Genomic DNA, 25236 nt, shown 5'->3' on the forward strand with positions numbered 1-25236 from the left:
AACCAGACCACTGGACACTTACAGAGCTAACTGATAGAGATGGACTATTGCGATTACTAATCTCATCAGAAAACAGAATAGCTGAATGTTTACCAGCGTGTTTGCTTTGTTCCTGTTTTGTAGACTGAACCACCTCAAACTTGTCATCCTGAAGGAGCTGATAGAAAGAGGGAAGGAAAAAATTCAGGTAACTTCCAGAAGAAGTCTGCAAACATGCCTCAGCAATCTGAGGCTAAGAACACAGGGGCTAAGAAAAGAAAAATTGATGATGCATGAGTGTATCTAAATTTTCCAAGAACAGAACAGTTTATGCATGTTTACACCATTATTTTTGTAGTTAATCAAAGTTTAATTTTTAAGACAATTTCATTAATGTTTTATACAAATGGAGCTATATTTTAAGAACTTATCTCTAAAGAATTGAGGACTTGAGAATTTGAGATCTTTTGAAAATTTGAGAGCATGAATTGTATAAATTTACAGTATGAAACAAGGGAAAATAAGTCTTTTTTTATGTAAACTCCTTAAAAGAGTAAGTTCACATAACTGTCTTAGGCTCTTTATGCCGTGATATACCTAGCTATATTTTTTCTTTTCACATAACTCTCTTTTGATGGCAGTGTTATTGTACTGAAAAGTTCACAGGCTCATGACAGAAAGTGAATGATTTCAGGTTAAAATAATAGCTGTAGAATTCAAACAAAAAAGGAATAGGGTATCAATACAAATAATATTAGCAAAGAAGATATTGCTGCATCTCTAAGTAAAATAAAATTACAAGCTTCTTGACATTTTCCAATCAAAGAATGGCTCTGGTCTACTAACCAAGACCAAGTTGTGGGCTGAGCAGATAACAGCCTAGCTAAATGTGCTCCAAAGCTAAAATCACAAATGAATGTGTGTACGTTTAAAACACAGAAATGAATAACTTGAGAATTCTTACATAATTGGTCAATTTTGTGTTAGGAAAAAAATCTGTAAATAAGTTATTTGAATTGATTTTATCTTTAGAATTTATTTTTTAATATTTTTCCACTGAAATCATTATCACTTCTGTACTTTTAACTTCAATGTGGTCATCATTAAATCAGTGCAATCATTTACTTTATTGATGTGTGACTTTTTTGTCTTATTTGGAACTTTATGTGGTTCTTGAAATGACCTTTTTAGTCAAAATAATCTTCTATGTCAATATCTGGATCCAGTAGGTCTTCTCCATATGCTGAAAGATTCATCTGGTTTAAAATCAAGTTTTCAAATGTTTCTTCTAAATCAGTTTCACCAATTAAGACAGCTCCCATCATTCGCCCATTTTGCATGACGACTTTGACGTATTCTTGTCCTTTGGTACATCTCAGCATTAATTCATGATCTGAACCTAAGCCCTGTGCATTGTATTTTCCCAGCAATACAACCTATATATAAAAGGGGATAAAGAAGTTATTCTAGTGAGTATAAAAAGGAAACACAATATATAGTTATTTTGTGTTATTTAGAATGGCCAGCAGAAAATCTGTTCACAAAATTTTACAGCTCAAAGTGTCACTGGAGAGAGTTCCAAAGAAAACATTTGAATGGCATACATTTATCCTACAGATGATAATACCACATAATCTATATGAACATTAAAAATATCTAAGGAGGGGCCGGCCTGGTGGCGTAGTGGTTAAGTTCACACGCTCCGCTTTGGTGGCCTGGGCTTCGGATCCCAGGCACAGACCTACACACCGGTCATCAAGTAATGCTGTGGCAGTGGCCCACATACAAAATACAGGAAGATGGCACAGATATTAGCTCAGGTCTTCCTTAAGCAAAAAGAGGAAGATTGGCAATAGACGTCAGCTCACAATCTTCCTCACCAAAAAAAAAAAAAAAAAAAATCTAAGGCATATACAAATATGTAGGATGTAGACCACATTAGCCTGGAGTCATGATTTAAAGATTTAATAAGGAACTGAGTTAGATCTTTCATGGGCAAATTATTTACTCTCCTTGAACCTTGTGCACGTGTTTGTATGTGTGTGTTTCTACTTATCAGTAAATAAGGGAGAAAATACTTGCCTCAAAGTAGAGGATTAAGATAATACATGTGGGAAAGCACTTGCTTCATTCTTGAGTATGATAGCTGATAGTTCCCCTCACAAGGAAAGAATGAATCTCAAGTAAAATTGAGAAATGCAGTAACAGGGAGCAAATCTGGAAGAGATTTTTTACCCCCTTAACTATAAAATACTATAGTGGGAAGGTAGGTGATGATGATCAGATGATTAAGAACTAAGACCAGCAATACTAGGTATTGATTTACAAGAAATGAGAAAATACGTCATTTTTTGGTAAAATGATTAATCCATGTAATTTTTATTCAAGTGAGAAAATTAGATGCTCATAATTAGTTACAAGAATAACAAGCAGAAAAGGCACTCATTTGTTTATATATCTTACCTTATAGTTAAAAAATTTTGTTACATGAGCAAACAGTTCGAAGCTGAAATCCATGTCAATGGAGTCTCCTAAAGTAGCTGCAGCCATGCACTTGGCTGCATACCATCCCATCTGTCTAGCCTGCGTCCACAGCCTCATCTGAAATAAAAGACGTCATGCAGTATAAGTTTTCATTATCATTACTTGAAAAATGTTAGCACTGTAACCTTGTAAAATTCCTTAAAGGGGTTCATTGTGTGAAGTCCTTGAGATCCGTTAGTTCTAGCTGGGTTAGATGACTGGTATCATCTATGCCATAGAAGCAATCACAATCCACACTAACCAAAATGATTTTGGTATTTGATAATTCTAATTATCTAAATTACTGCCTCTAAAATTAAAGAATGACACCAACTCTGTTTCAATAAAATTTCTACTTGAAAATTACTAAAATATTTCAGGCTACACCAGGTGAGAATAACATTTTAATTAACCAGTCCTCTCTTCAGGGTAAATTTATTATCAGCATTAATAGAGATACCAAATTACCACTGAAAAATGTGTTCCTCTTGCTAATCCTCATGTTTTGGTGCTTGATAGTTAAGTTCTACTGTGTAATTTAAACTCAATGGTCAGACAGACAGAACAGCTGGTGCCCAGCCCCAAGACAAAGCAGACGTCAGCAACTCATTCTGGGAAGTCATTTTAAGTTTTTCTCTACAACAGTATTAATTTCTCTTCTATTGTGTTTTTATTGTATTTCTACAAAGTTTTGAGATTGGCTGGTATAACAGAACACTGGCCTTGGAAGTCAGTAGATTTGCATATCTTCTACATATTTATTTAACTTTTCTGAGCCTCAATTTCTTCACTTGAAACAAACATACACCACCACCTCCATGGCTACTGGGATAATTAGACAGGTTAGCCTACAATAAGCAATTACTTTCCTTATATCCCACGTGTGTAACTAATGCTGTCTTTTTGTGTGCAAAAATAATACCACAATCATGGATCTGAGCTTCAAGCATTTCTGGTAGAAGTGATAGACTTTATTATTCAATCTCCTCTCTGTAAACAAGGCAAGTTTGATGAAGTAAGAGGCGTCTGTGGTAAGATAGCAAAGTAAACTAAGCATGCTAACAGCTAGAGAATGGCTAATAAACGTTACCTGAAATCTTACACTGCTGGACTAATGTATCAGCCTCAAAGTCCCTTAAATTTTCATCTTGGACTATGTAAAACAAATTATTAGTGTACTTACTGCTTCTGCACATTAAAAGACAGAGTCTGTTAGATTCACTCAAAACAAGACACCTTATTTTTGGATATTTCTTTCCTATATCAGAGTATGATGCACATTAAGAATACAATTTATCCTACAGGGTTTAAAAAGTTTAAAAAAATTCCCACAAACTCCAATTCCTAACTGAGAGTTTGTGACAGATATACCACAAAAAAATGACAGGATGGTTATAGAGAAAACTGAAAACAAGCTAGTTTGAAGCATTTTAGAAACAGGCTGAAAACACTCTCATATTGTTGATGTTATTTCTGCTGTACGTAAAAACACACAAAATAATGAAGCTGCCTCTTAAAATACACGTAGCTCTTCCACTGCTTCACGCTCCACAGTGAATCTGAATGAATAATATCCCTACCTGTGGAGCTGGTCTTTCTCCAAGGTAAGTGTTGACTGGTTCTTTTATCGTAACATCCACCTATGTCTCTACTCCTCCCAAGACAACCTCACCCATGGCCACTGCCGACTGTCTTCCTCCAGTATCTCTGCTCCACCCGTTAGGAGGCGGGCAACGCTGGGAGGGCAGGAAGGGAGTCTAGATCCAGCTGGAAGGAGCTGTTAGGCTGTTCACTATAGGAACATTTTTTCAGTAACAATTCCCGCAGGGACAGAATAGGGTCACAGGCTTTATGTATATGGTTTAGAATCTCAGTAGTCTGTTTTTCAATCTAAAGCTGTGCTGTCCAATATGGTGGCCACCAGCCACATATAGCTATTTAATTAAAAGTAAATAAAATTAAAATTCAGTTCCACTGTGACATTAAACACATTTCAAGTGCTCCATAGACACATGTGGCTAGTGACTACCTGATTGGACACTGCACAAGTATAGAACATTTCCTTTATCACAAAAAGTTCCCTTGGACAGTGCTGATAAGCATCTGACAATGAAAAAGAAAATAACAGCCCATAATTCTTTTTAAATTAAGACATCCCAGTCTATTCCATCATTATAATAGTAACTTAACAAAAGGGAAAAATTCTAGTAGTGTTTTTTTCTTAATGCCACAAAAAACTCTATGATAGCTTCCTACTTAAAGTTGAAAAGTTGGGAAACCACTAAGTTAGGTTTCCTCGTAGCAACTCCTTTGTTTTCAGATAGAATCTCTGATAAAAACATCTGATCAGGTATGCTGGCTTACCTGCTGCCACACTGGGCTGGGTTCCCAGGAGGCAGTGCAGATGTCACCTGCAGCATAGATGTCAGGAAGGGACGTGTGCATATGATTATTCACTTTCAGGCCACCATCTTCTCCTAGATCAAACTAAACAATGTTCCTCGTAAGTGTATGTGGTAAACAAGTCAAATTTTTACACCTTGATATGCTGATCTTTAATGAAAAGTGAAAAAAAGCTGCAAAGTTTAGACAACTAAGCTGAATTTCCAGGGAATTAAATTCTTACTAAGACCCATAAAATTCTTAGAATGTCAACATCAGAAATATCCAATAACCATATGACTATCCCACTCATAATTACAAGAATATTCTTCAGTTTTTGTAAGCTTCAAATGCTAAAAAGCAAAAACTACCAGATGGTTTCTCTAAAAGAATCACTTTTAAGAATTCATAGGAGGTGTCAGTCTCTTACCAACATTTAGACAAATAAACTGTGCATTATGTCCCATTAGTGACACTTAATGCTGGCATTTAACTGCTTCAGGACTTTAAGCAGTAAAAAAAAAAAAAATACTACAAATCAAGACATGAATATAAACTACATTGTTTTCAGCCACCTTAAGTTACAGTTATGTACTAAAACAATAAACAATTATTCACCCTTGAGAATTACAGACCTTCATAAATAATTAATTAAAAAATACTCATAGTGGGACAAAAAAATTTCACCTTACATTGTTGCCACAGAGGAAAGGTTCTATATTTGGTGTAACTCCTGTAGCACTGACAATGAAATCGCAGCCATATATCTTTTCATTGGTCAATTCCACATATACAGGCCATATCTCTTTAAAAAAAAAAAAGACTTTATTCTCAAATGTAATCACCATCAACTGTCCATCCATAGCATTATATGACTATAATGACTAGAACAAAGAAAGAAAGAAAAAGCCAGGAGATGACTTTAAAATAGCTCTCCTTAATAATTTTTATAAGGTACATTTGCCAAAACAGTTTTTAATGCAATTAACACCCTCTCCTTGTTTTGGGTATAATTACAAAACTATGGCATTCTAAATGCTTTTCCTTCAAATTTAGACAGAAATTCTAACAAAGTAAATTTAAATTGATAATCACTTCATAAATAATTTACTTAAAAATCTTTATAATAGATTATACTCCATGAGAGTTTAGTCCAACTACGTTACTCGCTTTTCAATGTTTTCTCTTACTATTCATATTCAAACTCTAACATTAACTCCCCTTTCCCATGGAAAAATTCAAAGAATTCAGAACAGTGGAATATGTCATACACTAGGTTTGGCTGAGTGTATTTCTTCAAAGCACAGGTAGTTCTCACAAGAGTGTGGAAAGGGCATTAGGAGATCTGTGTCTTAGTTCCAAATGTATAGCTTTTTCAATCTGTTTTATTTGGGGGAAGTCACTTCACCTCTGAGAGCATCCATTTTCTTAGTTTTTATTTGTTTTGTTTTGATCTGCAAGATATTTTGATTAACTGACAGGGTTATGACAGTCAAAATACAGATGAGCCCTATGTAAAATGTAAAGCTCTACACAATTTATTAGAAAACTTACAGAGTAAGTAGTGAAAATGAAATGATTACATTATTAAATTTACATTATTAAGTTATGGCTTTATTTTTACTTTTCATGTTTAAATTTTATATGAAAACCTGAAGTTGCTTCTTGTTTTTTAATATAATAACATAGCAAGATTAAGTTGTCTTTTAAATATTTCATTGCTTACCTTTATCAGTTGAAACTGACTGATTATTAGGGTCTCTTGGAAAAGTCAAGGACTTTTTCCTGGAAATTCTAAATTCTTCCTGAAGGTAGATTTTCTTTACTTCACACATAGTTTCAATGTGAATCTTATGAGAAAACTAAAATAAAGAAATACTGATCACCATAATACTTCCAGAAAGAATGACTTGGGTTACTGAGATGAAGAAAAAATTTATAAAACACTTGTAGAAAATATAGAAAAAAATAATTCTTATAAATAGAAATAAAAACACATTGGAGGCCCAAAAGAAGCCTCTTCATTCCCGTGCATGAAGGGAGTGAGCGGAAATTCATTCAGGACTAAGAGACCAGTAGTTGCACTGGCAGGTAGCACCAAGGGCATCCTTTTTAGTATAGGCCTCACTGATATTTACACGTTTTTTTTTTACATTACAACTGTTAGAGACTGTAAAAACCTCTTGAGGGCAGGTCTATGTCAACTTATTGTTACATCCCAGAACCTTAAGTAAAGTGCCAGTTAGGTAGGAGATACTCAATAAATGTTTATTGAGCTAAACTGTTGGAAGTCTCAGGTTAAAAATACTGTTAATCTTAGGATCTAAAGTCGCTGGAAGAAATGATTTTGCATCATGTCCATCACAAAAATTGAATGTATGGTTAAGCCAGCCCCCCTCCAACCTACCCAACGCTGAAAAGAAATCAGACACAGTAATAAGGACTGCATGTACGCTTGTTACAATATTTAAGTACCACAGCCTTTTAACAACTATTAACAAAGTAAAATATCTAGTAAATAAAATGAGTAAGAGCAAGTCATCTGCCTATCCAATTAGGATATTAAATGTATATTTTATTTAGAATCCATCTAATAACCTTTAAAATAAGATAATGCATCAGAAGTAACCTTTGAGAAAAGATTATTGTAAAACAGGACAAGGGTATTCACTGTAGTCTGTGTATGGAGATCTCTATCCTGGTGAGTTAAAAAGAAGGCTGAGAGTCAGTTTTAGGGGAATTTAACATTCACCTATCCTTGGTGGGCACCTGGGCCAAGTGGCTTTGAAGTTCTTTCCTAGCACTCTCAATTTTAAGTGAAGTGACCTAGCATTTCTTTGACTATGTATTTGTAACCGGTCTTTAACAAATGGTTTAAGAATTTACAATCGCATTTAGACATGTTTCATCAGTATATGAAAACACACCTCTTTTGTTCCTTTAAGATTCAAGCCTTCATGCCAGTCAGGTCCCAGGGCACTGCCTACATTAGCAGCATCACCTTTGGTTCGTGCTTCCTTTTTCCTTCCTGAAGAGAGAAACTCAATTCAAAATTCAAATGATAGAGAAAGTGACAGGCTGAGAATTATGCTTTTGTTCTGAAGCTTGTAGGCAATTAATGATTCTCATACATACAGCATGACTAAACTATCTATATCAATCATTTTATTCATTATTTTAATATTTTGTGATGTAGAGCAATAAAATGGATAATCTTTCAATCAAGTGTTGAGTATAAACACACTCACGGTGCTTTTTGGGTGTTATATACACTAATTAATATGAAGGGTAATAAAATTAGCCATCAAATTTGAAAATTTTTAGCACCCCCAAAACTTGGAAAATTCTTAAATTTTATAAGCCAAAAGTTAAATTAAAAAAAAGCTCTAAAAAGCTGTGAGGCTTGCACTTGTTTTTTAACTCACTGCATCTTTTATAAAATTACCTTAGGTATTGTCCATTTCTAGCATCTGTTTGCAAAGATGCAGATGCGCTGGTTTATTTTTGACTTTACATTTCCAATTTTAGTTATACATATTTTTCATAAAAATACATATATATTCTAGAAAATCTAAAAAGTCAAATAAGGATACAGAAATAAATACTATCTATATTCCTATCTCCCAAATAGAATATTTTGCTGTTTTCTTAGAACCTTTTTCTATATGGTTAAAAACGAAACAGTTTCATCTGTGAATTCATGAGCTAGATGCTATATTTACCTTCAGTTGTATATCTGGTTCTTCTATGTGCAATTTTACCCTCTGGTTTTTCAGCGATGAGCTTTGAAGTCAAGAATTCAGCTGCTCCTGCATCGAAGAACGTATTCCCAATAGCTTTGTCTTTAATGACCCAAATGACTTCACAGCCTTCAATTTCATACCTAAGAGGAATAGTAAATTACTTAGAACAATTTCAAACATCTAAGTAGAAATCTTTCTATCGGCAAATAACAATTATCTCCTATGGCAAAAGTAAAAAATATTTTAGAGCAAACTAAGAAAGAATGATTATAAAAATGAATGTAACACTCTTTCAGGATAATAAGAGTTAAAGTAGAATAAATAATATAAGAAATTTAGGGGCCAGCATGGTGGCGCAGCAGTTAAGTGCCCACGTTCTGGTTCAGTGGCCCGGGGTTTGCCGGTTCATATCCCGGGTGCAGACATGGCACCACTTGGCAAGCCATGCTGTGGCAGGTGTCCCACATATAAAGAAGAGGAAGATGGGCACGGATGCTAGCTCAGGGCCAGTCTTTCTCAGCAAAGAGAGGAGGATTGGTGGCAGATGTTAGCTCAGGGCTAATCTTCCTCAAAAAAAAAAAGAAATTTAACTAGTTTACTGAAAGAACAGATAAGTGGCAAATATATGTACTGAGTATCAGGTAAAATTTCATTACAGTGAGTATCACTTCCAAGTGTTCAATTTCTACAACATAGTTACTATATGAAATCCCCCAGGGTTCCCAGGAGTGAGCAGTGCTTTATCTGCTTACAGTGTAATCAGTAATGGATAGGTGGGTAGTATATAGCTACAACATCAAGAATAGTTGACTTCTTTGGTAACACATTTTATGTACTCAAAGCACGACATTATGGAATGGGAGAGAATTAGAGTTATAAAGAAAAGTTTTAACTTTGTTACATAGGAATCAATACCCTGCAATTAATTCCCTTCATCTCAGAAATTTCCAAGCCATCTACCCAAAGAAAATCCAGTTCACAGAAAAATAAGGATCTTAGAGGATGAAAGGAATGGCCATAGTCTATATAAGCCACCTTCCAATACTGTCCATGAGGCAGCTAGAGCTCCTGGGCATCTGCTGTTTCACCTCTAGGTTTGGACACTGAGAATGTGGTTTTCTTAATATTCATTTCATAAAGTCTTTGAAGTCCATTATAATTATCTGCTATTAAGACTTGTTTTGGTACAACTGATAAATTGGGACAATCCTGGACGAAGAGGATATATAGTGATCCTAATTATGCTAGGATTTTATTTGAAACTGCAATGGTAATAAGAGTACTGTGTGTTAATATTATTAATTTTTAACATGTACTTATGGTACAAAGTATTGCCATCTTTATTTCACAGACTGATATAATGTAACAGTTAAGTTCTTTGACTTTTCAAGACTATTCAATAAACAGACTATAGAAAAAAGGTTTAGTACATATGACTCCAGGTTCATGCTCTGACGTTCAACTCCAGGAACAACTCTGATGTTCATGCTTTTTGGCATATGGTAAAGGAGCCCCTTGTCTTATCCAGTGGGCCTTTATTTTTCCTGCTCTCCTATGCCAGCAAAGAATATTATAGTTACTAAATTTCAGATTATGTGGAGAACATTCTATTTTATGCTGCTCAGGTCATATAGTGTTGCTGGTGAGCAGAAAGCAGAATACACACACATTTGGTAATAAATTTTACACTTCAATTTACATCTGTGCACAAAGTTGGCATGAAATTCCTTAACTTCTATCAAATTGGAAACTTCTCTACCATTTTTCATAAAGTACTATAGCAGTGTAACACACATCGGTATAGCTTCAAATGCCGGTGCTTTACTAGCAGGCCTTCGTTACTAGAAGTAACACCACAAATAACTCCCGTACATGCTCTACTTCACAGGACCCTCTCTAATCCTCTTACCCTACGAGAACTTTCTGAGAACTATGTCCTCAGAAAGATGCATAAGCACGAAGGTATCATCACACACAGGGGAGATACTGCTTTCGTTTTTAAAACCACTCTTAAAAATCAGACAACTTTATAATACTTTAGTATTATAGTTTTGTGAAATTATGAAAAACTATTCTGTTTGAAAAGGAAAGGATTAACCTACACTTGGAGAGAAGAAAACGGAGATGATAACTGAAATAAAAGTATACTGAAGAAATTAGTATTAGCCTCAGTGGAACACAGAGGCTATTAAAGAGCAGAAAGGGTTTGATTCTGTCATTTTTCATCAAAAAAAGGCAAAGGTCTAATCATTCAGTGAACCCAAACTGAGAGAATAACACTATATGGGACCTTTCTTAAACTATCAAAGAGTTTAATTTGAGTTTCATCCAAATATATAGGCTTCAATCTCCAACCTAAAGAAAGGGAGGAATAGGATTGAAAGTTTGAAACTTTGAACATTTTTGAATGTAAGAAAGCTCTTTAATGTAAATAATAAATAATTATATATCAAGTTACACTTTTGGTAATAACTGATGGAGAAAATTTGTCATGTGTACATAAGGATTTGAAGCCTCTCTTAGAATAAATCTGTGCCCCCTCTTGGCCCAGTTTGGTTTTGACTCCTAGTTTTTTCTCTGCATTTCTCCACACGATGCCACAAACTTCATAATTACAATAATGATTACCACTCTTAGTACTCAAGCAATTTAAGAACTCTTACAGGCTTTCAGTGGGATTCACCGTCCTCTAAAAAAGGGGGAAAACCTAGTCTGAGAGATGGAATGGATGAAAGTGAGCAAAGACAGGGCACTGGCAGATTCCTTATTTTGAATCAAATTTGTTCTCTTTGTAGTCAGACTCAACTTTCTGGCCTGAAAAATATCCAGACTATTCCATGTTGGCCATCCACTGGAAGATAAAATTACAAAGAAAGTGAATCAATGTTCTGTAGACCACAGCAGGATATTCCTCAATGTTTTTTGAATTTGAAATATCATCTTAAGGTAATAATATTTCATATTAATTAATGTGTTTACATTTTCCACACTTCCCAAAACCAAGAGCTAGGAGTACCACATATCCTGAAATACTTACAAACACTTTGGGTTTCATGGGCCAGACAGTAACATATAAATGAGTGAAGCAGGATGGGTATAAGTAATAAAAAGGGGTGGGGACTATGACTAGAGATTTCTAATGTGTACACATTAACAACGTTTTTCAATACAGTACATGCTTTATAAGCATACAATGCAGGGGTCAAATCTAGCCAGTCAACAGTTAGGACCCTTTCAGACCTAAAGCATTGCCTAAACTTTTGTTTCATAAAGAGATTTCTGCAACTATGAATTTCATGAAAGCTTAAAAAATAAAGTGGATTTTTCTCCTGGAAAATGTATTAAAAACAATTATATTTATCTTTGATTTTCAGGGTAACAAGATGTTTTCTAGTCTGCCAATAATCACACGGATTACAGTCAATTTTTAAATAATATTTTAAAATAATACTTACACTAATTCAAGTGCGATCCCACCATTGCCTATGATCATTATTCTTTTAGCCTTAGTAAGCTGTTTCTGAAATTCCTATATTAAAAAGAAATGACATAGTGTTTTGTAAGAGTGGGCAATACCTGAAGCAAGAGGCTTCACCAATAATAAATCTCACTTTCCTACTCTGCCAGGATGCACCTTCCAAATTAATATCACAAATGTTCCCCTCTATGTTTCACCCCAAACTGCCTTTACAGCACTGCCTCCCCTGATCTCCCTTGCCTTTTATGTCATTACATTTAGAGTACTTCAGTTTCATCAAGAGGCACTGTCTTTAGTTTACCACATTCCCAACTACTTGACCAAATCAATTTACTAACATGACAGTGATCTATATCCTAGATAGAGGATTCTTCCTTTTCTTCTAGTCACTCAGTCAACACTTCCCCTGCAGTCACTCAGCAGTTAAAACTTGAAGCAATGAGAAGCACAGCAGCCTAGTGGTTAGGAGCACAGACTCTGGAGTCCCTGGCTCTAGCAGTTACTAACTGAGTGACTTTGGGCAAGTTGCTTAACCTCTCTGCGCCTCAGCTTCTTCAACTGTAGATGGAAATAAGAAGTGACTACATCTCAAGGTTTCTGTAAGCATTAAGATGATGTAGATAAAGCTGTCAGGAGTAGCAGGCACATAATAATGTATAATGTTTACTGAAAAAATGTTATGCTACTGCCATTATAAGACAGCTAACTCATGCCCCCTGCCCCGCCCCAAATCACAATGAGCTTAGAGAAAAGCCAGTGGTTGTTCTTATGGTACTTTTCAATGTTAAGAACAGTCCACTGTTTCAGGATGACATCTGAATAGCTAAATTCTTCCTCCTAGTATGTCAAGTTAACATTTCTATTAAATTGACCCAAAACTTATTGTAATATTCAATAATCACTGAAATTGGCTTCTTTAAAATCTTAAGTTAATTTTAGTTTGTCCTTCATTGAGGGCAGTCGGTAATTTAAGAAAGACCTGTAAAGAGCACAGGACATGGAGATGAATGGCATGAGTTTAAACTGTACCTCTGATAAACTTAATAACTACTTTAGCACAGGTAAATCACTTCATCTCTCCATCTCAGTTTCCTACAGCAGAGTGGGAGTGATGACTGTCACACAGGATTGTCATGAGGATTCAATGAGTTAATGTACGTAGAGGGCCTAGCTGGAACATAGTTATGAACTCATCTTTCATAATATGAACCTAAAATGTTTACAAGACGATAACCAAGTTCTTCTAGTGTTCTCTAAATTCGTAATTATTTAATTAAGAATAGGCTGAAAGAAAACATCAATTTTCAAGACTATAAAATATTATTAGATAAATGTAAAATTATCACCTCATGGGACAAACCCATCAGCTTGAGGTAAGACAAAGTATTGTGATTGGAAACCAAGAACAGCTTCTTGACAATAAGGGTCAATAAACCCTAAAATAAATTACCAAAAGAAATTGTATATGGTTCTGGAGATAGAGTTTCACCTTACTGGGATGGTTTACCACTGTTCTTAAGCAAAACAACAAGCCAAGCAACTTTTTCAGTTCTAGGATTCTGTCATGATTCTGTACCGCAAAGATCTTCTGAATACTAATTTCCTTGCTGAGGAGTAAGTTCAGTAAGTTTTGGATATGCTTTACATGTTGGGAAAAAGATCATTACATTATTTAGGTTTCAGGTCACATATTCCCAATCAGAGTAGAGTAATGAACGTGTGAGCAATGTAAGTTGTAACTTTCAGCATAGTCAATGTATCTGGGATATCACATAATGGAAAGAACACAAAACATAAGCATGAATTAAAAAGCAAGATAAATTATCAACTAAAACCAAACTGAAATTGGCAGTAATAAAACATTATAACTATTTTCTGGTGTATGGGTCATGAAACAAAAAAACCTCTCTTTTGCTCCTACAGTTCAGGAATTAACATTATAAGTGGCACACTTGGATTCAAGTGTAGAAAAGTCTAAGAACTCTTCTTGTTTCTTTCCCATGATCCAAACTCAAAATGTTACCTGAGCACTGTCTGTGTCACGGATTCCTAATACATAAGGATTTCCTTCACATATCAACTTTGGTTTAGCTCCAGCACACAGACAGAGTTTCTTATATACATGCTGATTGCCATCTTCTGTTAAAATGCACTGTAAACACATAGAGCAATGAAAGGGAGAGGGGAAACATGGGTACCATTTCACCTTCAGCATTCAATAAAACAAAAGCAAAATATGTATTAAGTCTGCCTCTTGGTGGCACTCAATACTTTGTGACAGCATCACTAGAGCTAGTTAGGCATGAGAATGCATTCTTAATTCTTAGAAATTTTTAAGTTGAGCCTTCTGATAACCCGGCCTTGAACATTTCTGATCTCAGTGGAAGTTACTGTAAGAAGATCTAGTGATTTTAATTGTAACATACCTTAATATCTGTTAATGGGGACAGGGGAGTGGTGTGTGGTAGAAGAGGTTACAATATGTCTTACAGAAGTGCTAAAAAACCGCAATTATAGTCTTAAGTACATACTTAACACTTTACCAGCAAAGTACATGCTCTTTGGGGATTCTATTTTCATATAAGTGAAAAATACGTTAACCTTAAATCCTAGCATGTAGAGGCTTAAAAGTTATTGATATTAATTTTTAATAACATTGATGGGTCTAAAAATACATAATAGAGATCCATCATTTTTGTTCCTTAATACTGAATGAAAATCTACATGTAAGTAGTAGCATTTAGAATGCAGATATACATAAGTGTATGCTACTCTGAGAGATGCCAGACTTTGCTGGAATGGTTTAGGAGGTCACATTTGTGCCATGGGTTTGATTTATAAAACTGCGCAAATCATAACACAGCACTTACTACACACTGAGAGATTTGTTACTCAGGTAACTCTCCAGCTGAGTAACAAATATATAAAACCAGTAATCCAACATAGTGTAATCCATGTAGAAATTTTATGTAAGTCTTCTTTCAGATAATCTGGTTAGAATTTTATCTGACAAGCAGAAGTTAGTTATAGGCACTGACCAAATTTAATAAATAATTTGCATTTAGCTACTGTAAAAAACAAACAGAAAAACTCTTCATTGGCTTCGGTTAAATTTTTGGGAGTAGACATGAAGGTAAAAAACTATCTCTGATTCACTAAAGAATACAAAGGACAGATATGGGTGGCCCTCTGACTCATCTGAATGCCCAAATATAGAAGTCCCCTCATGATTCATTAGTATACCTTTGAACCTGCTTCAATTTGCAAATTGACTGACGTGGCTGTTACATGGAATAAGTACTACCACTATAAGTATTAGGAACTGGTTTTTGGATTCAGATTTTTAATTTTTTTCTCATAAAACTCAGTACTTTTTCTTACTTTTTTTTTTCCCATCAAATTATTTGTGTTTCAAATGTAGTGTATATGTATTTTCTCCCTTAGGGAGAACCATATGTTAGAGCTGCTTTAGAGAAACAACTACAAACTCTACCTCCCTTCTTGCCTAAAGCTTATCTGAGAATATTGTTTCCTTTTTTTCAGGACGATTAGCCCTGAGCTAACATGTGCTGCCAATCTTCCTCTTTTTGCTGAGGAAGACTGGCCCTGAGCTAACATCTGTGCCCATCTTCCTCTACTTTATATGTGGGACACCTGCCACAGCATGGCATGCCAAGTGGTGCTAGGTCCACACCCGGGATCCAAACTAGCAAACCCCGGGTCGCCAAAGTGGAATGTGCGAACTTAACCACTGTGCCACCGAGCTGGCCCCTGAGGAGATTGTTAATCATCTGCCAACATCCTTTCCTGAGACTGCCTTTGGGCCTTATATCATTTTGGACTATTCCAACCGCCTTTTAATTTCGCTGTTGGCCACCAGCCACTTGCTCCACCTTAGTTCATCCTTGACATTGCTGTCAGATCTCTCTCCCTAAACAAACATGTATTTTCTCATCCCTGTCTCCACTTAAAATCTCTTTACTATTTCTCCATTGACTATAAAATAAATTCAATTTCTTAGCACAACATAAAAAGCTCTTCACACTCTTGCTTCCTTAATTCTCTGGTCTTGTCTGCCCATCTCCTTTACTGATCCACACTGAATCCTTTGAGAACCTCACTATTCCACACGCCCCTTTTCCTTTCTAGGCGTCTTTGAAAATGTAATCGTCTCTTCTTGGAATGCCCTTTTCCACCTGGAAAAGTCTTAATTCACCCATCTTTTAAAACGTAGCTCAAATATTTCTCAATCTGTGAAGTCTTCCTAAATACCCACATCAGAGCTTTGATAATATTTCAATGACTGTGCTTTCCACATGTCCACGTAATCACACATATGCATGTCTACATGCCCTGTGAGCTCCCAGGAGCAGGTTCCTTATATCACTGCTATTGTATCCCAGCACTGACTCCAGTGCCCAGAACACAGAGGCCACTACAGAAATGTTAATGCTAACTTGAAATGTAAGACCTAAAATGCCAAACTGAACTCATTATATAATCCCAATAAACTCGCAAAAAGTGCAAATTTTTCTAATAATAATGGAAACCAATGTCACTAAAATTTACATGCTAGGGACTTTGGTGGTGGTGGTACAGGTGGAGTCAAAGGCAGGCAGGGAAAACCTCGCCAAGATTTAACAGTGGAAAACGTCATTAAGAAAAAAACCTTCTTACGTGTTCTTCACTTTTCAGTTGCTTTACTCCAGATTCTATAACCTTAATGTTGGGAAAGCGATTTTCTAACATGGTATTTGGCTGTTCTTCAACATCAAATTCTTCCAATACTTTGGAAACCTGTATTAGATCAAAGAGGTAAAAATGTATATATTTTTTAAAAAATTTCAAGAATTTTAAGTAATAAAAGTACTTTAATTTCATTTTATACACTTCTTATTTCATGGCCGTAAAACAAGAAAATCTGCCAACTGCACTAAAGGCAGTGGAAAGAGGGCTAGACTCTGCATTTTAAGACTTGAACTCAAATGCTAGTCCTACCGCTCTCGGGCGAGTCAGGGAGTCGCTGAGCCTCAGTCTCCCAGCCTGCAGAATGAGGGCGAACACTACTCACTTCTATATAGTTTAATCAAACAGCTTACCTATTTCCTTATGCTTGTAGCTTTCTCTTTCTACTTACTAGCTAACCTTATTGTGATCTATTCTTTGGACTCTTCTTTCCTGTTCTCCAAAATCACTGTGGATCATTTCAGTTTTTGCTCAAACCCTTTACTTCCTTGCTCTCTCATCTTTAACCACTAATTACCTGAAAACTCCCGACCACAGATCAAACTACCCACTTTCTCTAGTCCCATACCCGGTCTGCTATAGAATAACCACACACCTTGCAGACTGCTATTTGACCTCAGCTGCTCCTTAATAAACTGCATGGAAATTCTACCACATGGCGATAGCAGTTCTCAAACCTTTAGTCTCAAGACCCCTTTACACCCTTACAAATAATCGAGTACCGCAAGGAGCTTTTGTTTGTTTGAGTTATACCCAGCAATATTTGCCACATTAGAAATTAAAACTGAGAAAAATTTTAACTATTTCTTTTTTTTTTTAAGATTTTATTTTTTCCTTTTTCTCCCCAAAGCCTCCCCGTACATAGCTGTATATTCTTCGTTGTGGGTCCTTCTAGTTGTGGCATGTGGGACGCTGCCTCAGTGTGGTTTGATGAGCAGTGCCATGTCCGCGCCCAGGATTCGAACCAACGAAACACTGGGCCGTCTGCAGCGGAGCGCGCGAACTTAACCACTCGGCCACGGGGCCAGCCCCTTAACTATTTCTTAATTCACTTAAAAGTAACAATAATAAATCCAATAGACTTTAAACAGATATAACATACTTTTAATGAAAAGTAACTACTTTTTCCAAAACAAAACAAATTAAGAGAAAAGAATGGCACTGTTTTACATTTCTGCAAATCTCTTTAATGTCTGGCTTAATAGAAGATGGCTGCACATCTGCTTCTGCATTCTGCTTCTGCGCTGAAGCTGTTGCAATACATTGTTCTGGCTGAAGTACATGAAGACAGTTTGGCCTCACACAGACATGCAGCCCTTTCAGATAATCGTATAGTCTTCTTTGATGTTACACTAAAACTCAACAAGTCATGGTTTCTTAAAGATCTGATGCAATGTAAAATTTGAAACCAAATTACAGACTTTTTCATACTCTGTTACTGTGAAATCCATTGATCTATCCTGCACTTTGAATGGATCTTGTAACATTACATGTTGGGTCATCTGGATATTATTGGTTAAGTTATGGAGATCTTCCAAATAATGACACATTTCATATCAATGCAATATAAAAAGTCACATTCATTATTATCACCAACAATCTCATCAGACAAGTCTTTAAGTACTGTGAGGCCGGCAGTGAAGAATGAGTCTTCCAAAATTCTAATTTTTGCTTGAAAACTCTAATTTTGTCATCTTGGCAACAAATACTGTCAGTTGTTTTCCTTGAAGTGACAGGCCCACTTCATTCATTTTCTAAATATGAATAACCACAGTTTGTCAGTTGTTCTTTCACATAAAATTGATGCTCCATGAAAACAAGTAGCTAGTCCATCTTGCAACTCAGCAATTGCACAGCTGCTTTTCCTTGAGAGAACACTACTCTCGTATGCAGAAGTGCTTTATGCATATACCCCATTTCATCATACAGATTATTAAAAAGATGTGCACTTAAGACTCAGGATTTAATCAAAGTAAAATATTTTACTGGCTTTTATGTTTTTAACTGAGCGTGTGGCAGTGAATACAATGACTACTAGTACAGTTTAGCCACCATTGCTTTTCGACCATCAGTGCAAATGTCAATATAGTGAGAAGAGCAAATAACATCTCAGCAACATCTTCCAATCCCTCAGGGACTTTTTCAAACTTTCACCATTCTAATGTTCCCCAAACGTATTCCACTCTCTTTATCCTCAGCAAGTCACCTTACTTCTAGGCTCAAAGAGACTACTAAGAACTCATACTACTACTTCCCACCATCCATAAATTCTCTATCGTCTATCTTCCTTGACCCACTTCCACCTTTTCAAGGCGAATCCATTAATGTGTGCTCCATATCCCATCATCTCACCTCCTCAGGACTCTTTCCTTATTATGTAGTCCTTGTTTTCCTTCATCTTCAGCCTTCCTCACTGGTTTCTTAAACTCAACAGGTAAATATGCTGAACTCTTCTCCACCTTAAAAGAACAAAACTCAACTGAATGCTAGCCCTCATATCCTCTTTTGCTGCCATCCTATGTTTTCTCCTTTTGCAACCAAATTTCAAAAGAGAAAAGTTTATGTTTACTGCATTTTAGAGTTACCTCCCATTAATTTCTCAAATTAGTATAAATTGTCTCAAACTTACCAATGATTTACTAGAAATAGCTACTTTTCTTTTTAGGTATGCTTTTCTTTCTTTTTTTCTTTCTTTCTTTTTGGTGAGGAAGATTGGCCCTGAGCTAACATCTGTCACCAATCTTCCTCTTTCTTCCTTTTTCTTTCTCCCCGAAGCAGCACACAGTTGTGTATCCTAGTTGTAAGACATTCTAATTCTTCTCTGTGGGATGCCGCCACAGCATGGCTTGATGAGCGGTGCGTAGGTATGTAGCAGTGTGTAGCGCCCAAGATCTGAATCAGTGAACCCCGGACCGCTGAAGCAGTGTGTGAACTCAACCACTTGGCAATGGGGCCAGCCCCTAGAAACAGCTACTTTTGAGTCATCATCTTACCTAACTATTCCATAGGATCCGACATGATTAAGCACTCCCCTTAATTGAAACTTTTGCCTTCCTTGGCTTCAGGGATACTGCTCTTTCATAGTTTTCCTCTGAGATCTAAGACTAATCAGAAGGATGGCCATTTTTAAGTTCTCCTTTTCTCCGACCTTCCCTTAAATGTCAGTATTCCATAGGACCCCACCCTTCCTGGGAAACTGCAACCCATGCCTGTGGCTTCAGCTGACACTGAGACTATGATGAATACTAAATTGGAATCTCCAACTCAGTCTTCTCACCTGCTCAAAATTCTCCAGAAGTTTGGCATCATCTAAATTTAGATAAAATGCAATTCCACATCATGGCATACAAACCTATGATGATGTGGCCCCTGCCTACTGGCTCAGCCTCACACTTTCCACCCCAGCAGTGCTGAAGTGGTACCTGTTAGAGCACATTACAATAGTCATACACCTTCACATACCTTGGCACACGCCTCCCTCCACTCGACCTCCTTCAAACAGGGCAAAGCCTACTTTAAGTCTCAGTTTCAACGCAACCTCCTATGTAGAGCCTTCCTTGATTCTCAAAGGCAGGCTTTGGCACTCATTCACAATGTGTTACATATATAAAAATAAATATGCATTATTGCAATATGGGCTCAACTTTTTTGCCTCTATCAGGATAATTATTATATTGTATGTTAACTATTTATTGTGTATCTGTTGCCCTAATAGAAAGTAATCATTCTGAGAAAGTGCTACTCATTACCCATGAGAGCTCCAGAGCCTAAGTGCCTGGACTTAAAACCTGACTATATGCACTCTGGAACTTCACTTAACCTCGCCGTGACTCACTGACGTCATCGGTAAAGTGGGAATAATATAACAACCTACTCCACAGGGCTAAGGATTGAATATATTAATATATTTAAAACATTTAGAAGAGTGTTTGGTGCACAGTAAGTACTCCATAAATAATGTGAATTATTATTAGTAATCTTTTTTCTCCTTTAAAAATTACACAAGTCATGCTCTTTTTAACCCTAATCAAACAATGCATAATACAGAATAAAATGTTAAAGTCTCTTTTTACCACTCTCCAAATCTCACACTTTCCTCCCACTCCAGAGATAACCATCAGTGACTTTTTGGTGTATGTTCTATACTTTCAATCTCTGTATCCTGGGTACCTAGCACATTGGTTCATAGATTATATAGATGCTCAATAAATGATGAAAAGGATGCAATTTATGACTTCCAAACACTAAGAGCAACTGATATTTGCATAATGTTTGTTATTTCAATGCACTTTCACATATATTAGCACATCTTAAGCTCAGCCTTGTTAAGCAAGCAAGGTAGGTAGTATCCTAATATTACAGGTGAAGCACACAGGTACAGAGATCTACCAAGGCTACACAGCCAGTAAATAACAGTTAGGCCTAGAACCCAAGATTTTTTTTTTCATTTGTACAAAACTTACAAAATTGGCAAAAATTGAACTCAATTCTTATAACTCTGGGATCATTAAACCAAACTGAGTGTTCTGGAAAGACATTTCTAAGACCCAGCTCTACATCTTTCTCGTATGTATGTGCTCTTAGCCTGTAACTGAATATATATTTTTTTTCTTTTAGATATTAACAGCCATAATCTGTTCTCTGGTTCTCCCAATCCCGTATCCCCTTCGGCTGTACCTAGGTACTAAGATACTTTACAAATCTCTAGGAGGTTATAAGGGAGCAACATAGGGCACTAAATTACTCTTGGTCTTAGGGGGTTACGTAAACCTTAGGGGCTTTGCACATGACAGTGAAGTGGGTTAACTGCATACGGATCTTTTTCCTGGGAGACAATATATAAAGAACTTTTACAAAATATACTTTAAGATTGGAAAGCTGTGTCTCTGGGAGATGGGTAGGGGGAAGGTGGCTTTTCTTACTTGACATCAAGTCTGTTAATCTTTATAGAATAAATAATAAATCTTAGAGAAAATGCAAAAAAAAGTTATTTTCTATTATCAGGGAAAACTTGTATTAAATCAAAGACTACGGCAGTAGCCTTTGCTGAAGTGTGGGAGGAAAAGATTTATGTTTTTCACCTTTTTATTCAATTATTTTTCACATAGGCATTATAACATTCATAATTGTAGCCTTTAGTACCTGTATATGATTTATAAATATGTAAATAAACATACATTAGGATATGAGCTCAAAACGTTTTAACAGGTAGGGTACAGGATCAAAAATGTTTGGAGACCACTCTTCTGTGATACTATCACCAAAATGATCTTAGACTCCTATTACCATGTTACACCATGTGTAATATAAATTCATGGAACTATAAAGTGTTCTAAAATTCTCATTATACATCTGAAACACTAATCATCTGCAAGTTTAAAGCTGGCTCAGGACTTTTCTTCTGCTTTGTAAACGCAGACATATTTATAATAAAGATATACATATATACTTGCACTTATATTTGCTTATTAGCATCTTTCCTCAAAAAATTTTATTTTAAATTTTCTGAAAAGTAATTCTGAGTGGCAGGAAAAAATGGGAAGCAAAAAAAGGCTAGAAATTCAATATCCTTCTGGGTGCTTTTAGTATTAAATCTGAATAATTCTAAACTTTCAGCTATGATTTTAAAATAAGTATCAAAAGACCATTTGTCACTTTAAACAATTAAAATACTACAATTACACTAACTGCTATGGAAGTTACTGCAATTTTTAAAAATTACTAAGAAAGTTAGTAAAGATTCTTACCTGCTTGAAATTTGTAACCGCTTTAATAACAGGAGAAGCTGTTACCAGGAGAATATCTTCTGATGGAAAGTGAATCGCCAACTTATAAAAAAACAAAAAAAGAAAAACTATGATAAATAACTTTAGGTATTAGTATATATGTTGTGTGGGGGTGAGATAGGGATAATGCAATCTTAATAATGTTATTAACCTAGAAAACTAAAAACTCACTGTTCCTCACCTAAAGGTCTCCATTATCCTGCGTCTTATTCATATTCATGGAGTAGTGGTGAGTAATATTCAACTCTGATAGTGAATTAAAATGAATAATACATTTACACTAAACACTAACAAAGACCTCATGAACAAGAAAAGTGACATAAAGAGGCATTCCTTATTTACTTAAACTGTTTTTTATAGGCCAATTTAAAGCTACCATTCAGACGATGAGAAGAAACTTTCTTCCTAACTAACGGTTAAACCAACTTCTATTCATTGTGAATAATATTTTCATTTGCCTTTGGTAGGATGAAATCACAGCAAACCCTCAATAACAAACATTTAGAATCTGAGCCTGATTTTTCCCAAGTGCTTTGGCACTCCTATCCCGCCTCTTTCAAATGCCCAACCAGTATATACTCTGGGAAGACAAAGCCATTTTAATATCAGTCTTAACAAAATTTAGAGTTTAACTTGCTATCGTTTCATCATTTTCCTCTAGCTACAACCTCTCTCTTCCTCTCTTTAAACTTCTTCTTAACTAACACTCCATTCCTCAACTTCATCAATCGCTAGGCCTATTTCTACTATGCCATTAAAACTGAGCATGTTCAATTCACCTGAAAAGCCATGAGATTCTTTTTAGTATATTATCTAAACTTTCTATAATATTTGACAATATTATCACTCTTTCCATCTTTCTTTCCTTTGTATCTTCTGTAATTTATTTCCCCACTTTGTTTCCATTGCTAGACCAGACCCTCAAAACTTCTACTAAAATCACTTTTAAATTAGCTTTCCAGTCTTATATTAACAAGCTGCCCCTGCCCCAAACATATTATAACTAATCATTTTTCAAAAATTCTCATTTGGTCACATTATTCCCGTGCTCAAAATCATTATTTGTAAGTTCTTGTTAAATTCTTAGCATGACTTATAAGATCCTTTACGATCTGGTCTCTGCCAACCTTCCCGGCTTCTCTGGTCATCTCCCCCAGGCACCACATGCTTTAAGTTTGGCTGCTCCCATCCTTTCCACCGTGGCCTCCCTTTGGAATGTCTGTCTTTTTCTGTCTACCTGGTGAACTTTTACTTATTCTTCTATACGGAGACAAAAGGATACCTCCTTTGAGAAATGACACCCGTTCCCTAATTCTCCCTACAACTCCACAGGTACCCCTAAGAAAGCAAAGACACTGATGAAGTGATTTATTTACATGTCTCTTCCACTAGACTGTGAGTCCCTAAAAAGGAGGTACTATACTCTGTTTATATTTGACTCATCAGCCCCTAGTACAGTGCCTGGATCACAGGTGTTTACTTGGTGAATAAATGGAAAATACACACCCAAAGATTAAAAGTTAGGGGAAAAAAAAGTCTTGAATTTCTTGCACTATTTCTTATGACTTTACTGACTGCTTATGTTTACTTTATATCAACAAAATAATCTAGTCTTTTTTTTGGAATATATATATGGTCTGATGATCCTCTTCTATCTTGGAAGTCCAAAGTACAGGAAACTTACGTAAGGGTTTCTTTACCATTTAGTTACGAAGCACTAAGGACTTGGCACATACCCGGAAGATGAATTCAATCAGCTAATTAAGAAAGGGGGCTGAATTTTCTGACCAAGCGCTTACTCGTTATGAGCCCTCTTGGCTGCTCTGGCATCAGTAGGACCAGGGCCTGGGTCAGTCGGCTTGCGGGTCCCCCCTGACTACTCGCTCGCCAGCCCTCCACCCTGCCTGAGGCGAAACCTGTGAGTAGCAAGGGCATCATCTGAGGGCCGCCACGCAGCCTCGAATATCTGGGATTAAGAAGGAGTGCGGGGCAAAAGGAAGCGGCAAAAGAGCCGCCTGGAAAAAGGACAAGGGAGGGAGCAGGGGAGAGCCTGGAGGGCCACCGCCTCCGGGCTCGAGAAAGAGGCGGAGCCGCCTGCGCGCCCGACCTACCTGCTCTGCACAGGTGACACCCGCGATGCCACCGCCGACCACCACAAACTTCCCCGCTGTCGAGGGAAGGCGCACTGCCTCCATCCTCTCTGACAGCCCGCGGGAGCCGCGGGAGGTTGTCTGCCGGGAGCGGAAGCCGCGCGGGGGGGCACTTCCGGTGCCTGAGCCTGAGAATCGCGCTACGGGTGCCCAGGAGCTCACGCGTCTCCTCGCGTATCGGCCGTGGGCTGGTTTCCTAAGAGCAGCGGGGCCTCGTGGATTCTGGCTTTGCGTTCCTATCAGTACACCTGAATGCAGTTTTCCCACGTAGATTTGATAAAGAGAAGACAAAAAACAAAGTAAAAAAAATGGGTCTCCAAAAGAGGCTTGGCAAACTGTCGAGAGACAGAGCAGTGTTCTCACGGGGCAGAGCGTTCTTAAAATAAATGAATTGCTCGAAAGTTCTCACTCTTCGTTTTCTGCAAGAAATTAGACGGAGGCTCAGCTCT

At 36.6% G+C, this 25236-nt stretch overlaps 2 protein-coding genes across 3 annotated transcripts in view; one reads left to right on the top strand and one right to left on the bottom strand.

Moving 5' to 3' along the window:
- The window catches only part of RECQL (RecQ like helicase), a 48188-nt gene extending 47080 nt beyond the window's left edge, over positions 1–1108 (top strand). The window contains exon 15 of the mRNA XM_046672877.1: positions 124–1108. Coding sequence (XP_046528833.1) covers positions 124–276 — 153 coding nt within the window. The 3' untranslated portion in view covers positions 277–1108. The remainder of the gene's footprint in view (positions 1–123) is intronic.
- Positions 996–24875, bottom strand: PYROXD1 (pyridine nucleotide-disulphide oxidoreductase domain 1). Of its 2 annotated transcripts, XM_046672888.1 has the most exons (13): positions 24749–24784; positions 22599–22679; positions 19204–19310; positions 16783–16902; positions 14129–14257; positions 12083–12156; positions 8607–8767; positions 7812–7912; positions 6611–6746; positions 5577–5689; positions 4867–4989; positions 2443–2580; positions 996–1415 (listed from the first exon to the last, which is right to left on the bottom strand). In XM_046672888.1, the coding sequence occupies exons 4-13, from the start codon at positions 16852–16854 to the stop codon at positions 1167–1169; spliced, it is 1296 nt and encodes a 431-aa protein (XP_046528844.1). In that variant the 5' UTR covers positions 16855–16902; positions 19204–19310; positions 22599–22679; positions 24749–24784; the 3' UTR covers positions 996–1166. The 2 variants fall into 2 exon arrangements, with proteins under 2 accessions (XP_046528844.1, XP_046528838.1); XM_046672882.1 differs by lacking the exon at positions 19204–19310 and having other exon boundaries at positions 24749–24875.
- Positions 24876–25236: the final 361 nt, after the last annotated feature.

The sequence above is a fragment of the Equus quagga genome, chromosome 1 (genome assembly GCF_021613505.1).
Source record: "Equus quagga isolate Etosha38 chromosome 1, UCLA_HA_Equagga_1.0, whole genome shotgun sequence".
Lineage (NCBI taxonomy): Eukaryota > Metazoa > Chordata > Mammalia > Perissodactyla > Equidae > Equus > Equus quagga.

Excerpts from the sequence above, each read along its gene's own strand:
- PYROXD1 (XM_046672882.1), bottom strand. The coding sequence starts at position 24,832 with ATGGAGGCAGTGCGCCTTCCCTCGACAGCGGGGAAGTTTGTGGTGGTC. Across the intron at positions 6,747-7,811 it reads ATCTTAAAGGAACAAAAGAG|TTTTCTCATAAGATTCACAT; the intron begins GTGTGTTTTCAT and ends TCTTTATTTTAG. Across the intron at positions 4,990-5,576 it reads CTTTCCTCTGTGGCAACAAT|TTTGATCTAGGAGAAGATGG; the intron begins GTAAGGTGAAAT and ends AACATTGTTTAG.